The sequence below is a fragment of the Gastrolobium bilobum genome, unplaced genomic scaffold (genome assembly GCF_033153095.1).
Source record: "Gastrolobium bilobum isolate Gb01-03AN ecotype WA unplaced genomic scaffold, APGP_CSIRO_Gbil_v1 utg272566, whole genome shotgun sequence".
Lineage (NCBI taxonomy): Eukaryota > Viridiplantae > Streptophyta > Magnoliopsida > Fabales > Fabaceae > Gastrolobium > Gastrolobium bilobum.
This window is the reverse complement of record NW_026899632.1, coordinates 31,128-39,377: the sequence shown is the minus strand read 5'-3', so window position 1 is coordinate 39,377 and position 8,250 is coordinate 31,128. Positions and strand designations below refer to the sequence as shown.

Here is an 8,250-nt window from a genome sequence, read left to right as displayed (position 1 = left end):
CCACTTTCTTCTGGTACATGTGAGTTTCTCTTCATAGCAGTTGGCCAAACCGGGTGTTCGCGAAATCGTGAGTCTTCACGGGGTGCCCGAGAGTATCATCAGTGATAGGGACCCGAAGTTCACCTGTCGGTTCGGGGAGGCGATGCAGAGAGCTTTTGGAACTCAGTTGCTACTGAGTACAGCGTATCACCCTCAGACTGTTGGACAGACTGAGCGGATCATCCAGACCTTGGAGGACATGTCGAGGGCTTGCACTTTAGAGCAGGGCCCAGCATGGGATAGGTACCTGGCATCAGTTGAGTTTTTGTGCAACTGTGTTTTCCTTGCTAGCCCGGGTAGGGAACCCTACGAGGCGCTATTTGGTAGGAGGTGTAGAACTCCTACCTGTTGGTCTGAGGTTGGAGATAAAGAGTTGTTTGTCTTGGACCTTGTCCAATTTACCACCAGCCGATTCAGATGATCAGAGGAAAGCTGAAGCAGGCGCAGAGTCGCCAGGAGAACTACATTGATGTTAAGCATCGTCCACTGGAGTTCAGTTGAGGTGAGCACGCGTTTGTGAGACTTTCACTGTCACCAGTGTTGTTCGGAAACTCGGAGTGAGGAAACTGAGCCCTCAATACATTGGGCCATACCAGTTACGTGGTAGAGTAGGACCTGTTGCCTACCGATTTGCCTTGTCTCCGAACTTGACCAACACTCACGACGTGTTTTACGTGTCTCAACTTTGCAAGTTTGTAGCGGATCCTTCGCACGTTGTACAACCGGATGTTGTGGAGGTTCGGGAGAACTTGAAAACTCTCGTCGGACCACTCAAGTTTCTCTATCGTGGCGAGACGCAATTGAGGAGCGAGATCATTTCAATGGTCAGAGTACGATGAACGGGAAGAATTCCTGAAGGGTAATTTTGGGAGCGAGAGGACGAGCTTCTCCGGTAGTATCTCGCGCTTTGAGAAAAGTATGTTTTCTGATTTTGAGGGCAAAATCCTAAAAAGGTGCGGTGAATGTAAGAACCTGCACCGTTAATTAAGGAAGTTAATTAATTAATTAAGAGAAATTAGGAAATAATTCCATAATGGACCCTAATAATTATTATGAGGCTTTAATAATTATAGTAAGTGAGTAATAATGCTGAAAGTCGCTTTTCTGACGAAAAGTGCAGATATCGGTTCTGCTACTCGGTATAAATATGTACCGATGAAGTATCCCGGATAATTATAATAAGTGCTTGAATATTCCTAGAATATTATATAGGACTTGTAAAAGAAGTTTCAAGTCAAAATAATGAGAATTGATGTCAGAATTGATACTGTCAGTGTTAAAAAGCGTACCGAAAAAGTATTACGAAAAATTAATATAAAAATATGAAAAATCCTAGAAAAATGGGTAGGTTCAGAATATGAAGTTTGAGATTAAAATGATAAGCGTAGCTATTAACACTAATACTGCGCGATTAAACTTAAGTGGCTTATAAATACGAGGGGCACACATTTCTAGGTCAGATTTTTCTCCTTCCTACGTGACATTCTGAGTCTCCTTGGCTGCCACCTTCTTCTCCATTGCAAAGTTGGAGCTTTTCTTCATTTTTAAGCCAAAGACTCCACCTTTTCTTCTTGAAAAACCTTCTGCGTCATTGTGTGAGCTTGTAGCAAGCTTTGGGGGAGTGGGGAGAGTGTTCTTGGGAGCTCTTGATTATGTTTTCTGAGTGTGTGTGGGCTACCCTCCTTGGTTTTGGGAGTGTGAGTGCTTTCCACCTCCATTGGAGCTTAAAGAACCAATATTTTGAGGGAAAGAACCTACCTTGGTGTGGTGATTTTCGTGCATCACTAAGGCAGAGGCTTAGGGCACTTCATTGATCATCAAAGTCTCTTCTTTTTCTGAGTTCAAGAACCCCATAGGTATACCATGATCACTTTCTTGAAAATACTTGATTTTAGCTTGTTTAAGTCACTAAAAGAGGGAGCTTTGATTAATCAAGTTAAAAGTGGTTAATATATGCATGATAAATGTTGTTGAACATCTGTTTTGATGAAAAACCGGACTTGGGAGCTTGGGGAAGCATTTGGGTCTCGGTTTATGCAGAAAAATCTGCATTTTCACGTTTCTGCACAGGTGGTAATCGATTACCTTTGAGTGGTAATCGATTACCCCCTGTATGGTAATCGATTACCTAGTGCAAATGTGACAGCAATGACCTAGTTTAGTAAAATTGCGATTTCTCGAGCTACAGAGCTCCTTATTGAGTGAGGTTTGTACCTATGTGAAGCTAACACATAGGGCTACAACTATGTAAAATTTAGTAGCCATTGGATCAGATTTTTGATCGCAGTGTAAATTTTAAGTCGCGTTTTGGTTGCTAGAAATTCCGTTTGCAGCAGTCACCATGCGTAAAACATAACCGGAGTTATACAACTCCGATTGAGACATAAAGTATATCGTTGGAAACCTCAAGATGTCTAGTTTAACATTGTATATATTAGAATATGAATATTGATATAACTGTTGGTCTAAAAAAGATTATGATTCTGCTGTGTTTGGACTTTGAGTTTGTGCGAACTCTTGGCTTGGATAGCTAGCTTGCAAGGTAAGCTTTCGTGTCCTCGGTTTAGTCATTGTTGGTTCAACCATGTCCCTTGGGGGTATGGTTATATGCATGATGTTGTTTTCATGATATATTGATTTGTGAAATGTTGTTGAGCTGTTATATGCAAGTGCCTTTATGATATGCATATGGTGTTCTACCTATACGGTAAGCCTGAGTATGTGGTACATACAATAGGGTGAGGCTGTGGGTGAGGTGCAAGCGATGTTCCTTGTACTAACTGTAGGTAATAGACGTATTCCTGCATTTCTCTGGCAAGTAGAATAGTGTTGACACACATGGCATGAATATCTGTTGCACTGCATAGTTTTTGAACTTATATTAGAATTACTGCTTTTGAACTTATATTGCACATGTAAGTGAGCTTGGGGTAGAATATCCTTGAGGACCCCTTGTCTTAATGAGATTTCTTGTTTAGAGATCTCACCCCACGTTTGGGGACGCTTATATCAGGTTCAGGTAACCTAGGGGTTGAGACCTCTAGTGGTAGGAGGCCAGAGCTGAGTTAGATATTGTTGTTAATTGCTAACATGTTGGATGCTGGATATGCCTGATGCTTTTATACGTTTAGCTTCAGTTATTATGATGATGTTGCTGTTGAGACTGATGTTGGGCTTTGTTGCCTTATTTGGTGAGCATGGGGTTTGTCCAAGCCACATTGATTGACGATATCTTGTTTTTAGTTATGAGTTGTAATAATGTATCAGGATATTTTCCAGGCTACGTGTTGTAGTCCTGTGACATAGATACTCACTTTATTTATATATTGAGGTATTTCAGTTAGCTGTCTTTGCAATTTACATACAGGCGATGTTTTTATGAAAATGATTAAGTAATCAACTTGGCTAAGTATAATGACGTCATAATTGAAAAGAAAAAGATATTCCACATTTTTTAATTAAGCGTGGCTTAATACGATGATATGTTAACAAACCGGGTATACACGGGGTGTTACAGCTGTGACTCTGCAAGCCTTGCCATCTGTTCCTACTATTAAACGGGTTTATACTATGAATGTTCAACAATCTGATAAAGCTCTGAATCTGGTTAAAGGTGTATTTTTTTTTCTAATCATGATTTATCTGTATTGTTTAATTCTAAAATGACATATTCTTTTATTGCAGACTATGTTGCTAAAGGGTTTAACTTAACTGTAACGAAGATGATTCCCCCTATGCGTATTACTACCGCTACTGGAGAAGTGCGTGATTCTTCATTCATTTGTAGAGATGTAGAGTTTAAATATGAAGGCAGGGGTTACACGGTGGATTTGATTATATTATCACTGGCCACTATTAATTTGATTTTGGGTATAGACAGGTTGTTTAAAAACTGTGCAATGATTATTTGTTGCGGAAAGAAGTTAATATTGTCTCGTAAGGAGCCTTTTGTTAGTCCTTCTCCTTACTTATATGTGTCAAACTATTAAGGCTTTAAGGGTTGGGGCTGTAGGATATGTATTTATGGGTGGCCATGTTGGTGAAAAAAGTGAAGAGATTTTGAATATTTCGGTGGTGAAGGAGTTTGTGGAGGTGTTTCCTAATGAGATACCAGAATTTTCACCTGAGAGAGAGATTGAATTCTCCATTGATATGTTGTCTAGTGTGGGGCCTATCTCTTTGGCTCCATACCGGATGTCACCATTAGAATTGGCGGAGCTGAAGAAGCATATAAAGAAACTTTCTGTGAAGAATTTCATTAGACCTAGTGTGTCTTCATGGGGAGTACCTGTAACTTTTGTAAAGAAGAAGGATGGTAGCATGTGACTGTGCATGGACTACCGGCAACTTAATAAGGTTACTGTCAAGAACATGTATCCTTTGCCACGAATTGATGATCTCTTAGATCAACTTAGAAGTGCTCTTGTTTTCTCTAAGATTGACCTTTGGTCAAATTATCACCAGATCCGGATTAAACCGGAGGATGTTCCTAAAACGGCATTCTGATCTAGAAATAGACATTTTGAGTACCAAGTGATTCCATTTGGACTCACTAATGCTCCGACGGTATTCATGGTTTACATGAATCACATATTTTCTCTTAATCCTGATTATTTTTTTAAACTTTCTAATATTTCTTTTTTTTTCCTAACCTTATTTCAATGACTGATTATTCATCTTCTGCAAAGGAAGGAACTATTGAGAAATAGAGACAGATGCCCCTGAAATCTCTTCCAAGGGATTTATTATTGCATATTTTTGGAGTTATTAATGTAACATTCTTAGAGTCTATTATAGACATCATTCAATATTAAGTTGCAAATCCCTTATCTATTTTATCTTTTAACTATTTCTTTAATAATTGTGTCCTATAAAATTTTATTTATAAAATTTATTTAAAATTTACGTTAATTTTTACGAGACAAATAAACTAGCCTTTTTTTCCATGCATCGTATAAATAATAAATTAATTATTATTATTTTGGGATATTACGTGTCGCATTAGACACTCGCATAACTTTTACAAAATATTGTGTTGGTTTATATTATAAGAATATGTCGACAAAGTATCGAAATTAAATTTGATACCACAAAATTTTTAAAATACTAATCTGATAATATATTAATGGTTTTAAGTATCTTAGCAGTCATATTGTGTAAAGAATTGCCACCACAAATGTGATATCCCATCCAAAATGTTAACACGCCAGCTATACTAGGGTGCTAGAATAAGCAAATGATTTGATGCCAAGATTCTTCATTGTGGGGTTCTGAACGACTAATCAAAAGGTGAACGCAACGTAGTTCATGTCACATTCTCTTTTATTAAAATGTGTTTTTGAGACTTTTTCACTAGCATTGATGGTGGCAGCTGGACAAGGAAATATATGGAATTTCAAGGCCCAAATCAATAAGAATGCGGGAGAATGAATTAATTATAATAACATGTCATACCTAAAGAACAGTTCTGTATTTTAAGAAAAAAATAAGAGCATTTGAGTTGGAATTTTCTTGTTAGTAAATAATATCATAATAAATTATTATTTCACCTATAGAAAATAGAGTTTACACAATCGAAGTAGAATACGGTATGTTAATAAAATTAATTCCAAAATATTAAGTAAGATTTTTGTGAGGAGATATTGATATAAGAAAATTAGATAAATATGCAAATTTTGCTATAGAGCTTCCAAGGTTAAAAGCAGATTTGATCTGTTCATAGACGATGACTCAAAACATTGGATTTGATTCATGTTGAAAAGCCTTGATTGTTTAATTAATTAATTACGGTCAAATAAGTGTACCACTCTAATTTCAAAATTGGCTGCAAAGTCAGCAATGTAACCTCTTTCAACGATTCCAGGTGGACCCAAATTTCGGTGTCACGCATCCATTTTCTCCAAGTTGAGATTCAATGCGCATTAGCAACTGCTTTTATTAAGTACTGAAGTACCAAAGTAATTCTAATTTTTACTTGGAAACATTTAATTATTGGTTATCTTAGTTATCGAAGAAGCGAAAAAAAAATACCAGAAGAATACATCCTCTCATATTTTATTTATTATGAGCATGTTATTGCTTATAAATAAAGGGAAATCAAAGTCTCCAGCAGCTGCAGTAAAATTAATCTTTATTCTGCTCTTACCATAAAAAGTCGTGCATTCCTTTTTGATTTCTTTTTGTTTTTAAATTTATTTGGACTCTACCATTTTTTTCTCTCAGCCGGAGAAAAATAGTATTTTCTTGTTACAGGAGAGCCATCAACCCTATAAATAAATTAATGGTTATTTTTTTATCATTTTTTATTTAAATATTTTTTATTTTTTATTTTTTATTTCTCATCACTATTGATTTGTTCATAAACGATTAAAATTCTCTTAAATATTTTTATCAAGTTAAATAACACATGAAGGATGAACACATTTAAGCCAACGTGAATAATTCCATCGGATTGATAGAATAAGAAGCTTGAGCTCAATATTAGAAAAATATAATATAAAAATCATCGATTGGGCCTTCACTTATCAACTTAAAATTTTAGGTTAAATAGTTGATTTATATGGTATGAGGGCCTCATTGATGGGCTATGTATATTGAGTGTTTGGAGATGATGCTGGTTAGTGTTCTGGTTTGTCAGCTTTGCAAACCCATGCAGGTCATCTTTCCAAACACCTGCATGATGAGGAGCCAAGGTCTCGATGAGTGGAGCCAAGCATTGATGTAACCCCATGAATACTCGAAGAAGCCTCCACGTGAGAGGGAGAGCATATTAGAGAGATATAGTATAAAACTATTGATTAGGCCTTCACTTAATAGCTTGAGCTGTTAGGTTGAGATGGTTGTTTATAATGGTATCAGAATCGAGATCATGGGTTCGAATCTCCAAGATGACACTTTACATGAGGTAAGTGCGGATGGATTGTTGGAGAAGCCAACATCTTGCCTTGGCAAGACCTAGTAGGGGGTCGAAGTCATATCGAACCATGGCGCTTGGGATAGTAAGAAAATGACCTTACTTAATAGCTTAAGTTGTTGGGTTGAATTGATTTTTTACATTGTATCAGAGTCTCCATGACCGAGGGGTCACGAGTTCGATCTTCATTTCCCCCTATTCTATTAAAAAATAATTAAATGTTTTGCAATTTCTAAGCACAATTACGGGCATAATGCATTGTTCACCCATCAAGCCCAATAGACTCTTGTGTGAGGAGACGTGTTAGATAGATATCGTATAAAAACATTTATTAGGCTTTCACTTAATAGCTTGAGTTGTTGGGTTGAAATATTTGTTTATCATAGTATCAGAGCGAATGCCATATGTTGGAATCGCTAAGATAACACTTTGTAGTACTTCCTTAATAGTTTGAGTTATTGGGTTGAAATGATTATTTTACGTGCACACCGGAGCTTTTGGTCGCTTAGATTAATTATCAGTATCAAGATATGTATTATTTTTATCAATAAATTAAAAAACAATTAAGTCAATCTAACCGAATAAATGGTCGATGTTACGACTTCGACAAGTGAACTAGTAGTAAAAGTAATAAAGTGTACTGAGTACGAGATCGTTCCCACGGGGATTAGAATTTCAATCACTAACTCGCTATTTATGCTTAAGTTGAACAATTGATCAAAAGAATTGTATGAAAATTAAACTAAATAACAAAGCATGAAAGTAAAATTCGAATTACTTGACAATCAAGAAACATAGTTAGGGAATCAATTTCCACCAATTTCCCCTTTATGTTTTGAATTAAAACCTTAATTAGTCACCTTTTTAATATTGCCCATAAATTCCCATAAATTAGTTTCAACTCAATCCTTTGGCATTCTAACCCTTTACTCCCTTAAGAGAATCTTAATTCCTTGGTGTTTTTCAAAAGGATTTAAGCATTAATATCAAGAATAATAAAAATGGCACAATTAATATGTATATTTCTAGAGTCATACAAATTAATGATGAATGAGTCAAATCAAATTCATATACCAATATCCCTATTGTTACATACGAATCCTAATTCAATCTACAAGAACAACTAATAGAAAGCATTAAGTAATGATACATTCATTCAATATAAAAGGGAAAATTACATTAAAGATTAATTTAGAAATATAAAGATTCAATTGGATTCCATCTAGCCCTATCTATAAAGAAAATCTAGCCTAACATGGTGAAATCAAGAACATAAGAAAGCTTCCCCAAACTCCATT

The 8,250-nt window shown here is 36.1% G+C and overlaps 1 protein-coding gene across 1 annotated transcript; it reads left to right on the top strand.

Moving 5' to 3' along the window:
- The first annotated feature begins 3,609 nt into the window (after positions 1 to 3,609).
- LOC133292110 (uncharacterized) lies at positions 3,610 to 4,365 on the top strand. Its single transcript, XM_061490484.1, has 3 exons — positions 3,610 to 3,652; positions 3,724 to 3,919; positions 4,038 to 4,365. Exons 1-3 carry the CDS (start codon positions 3,610 to 3,612, stop codon positions 4,363 to 4,365), a joined length of 567 nt encoding a protein of 188 aa, XP_061346468.1.
- Positions 4,366 to 8,250: the final 3,885 nt, after the last annotated feature.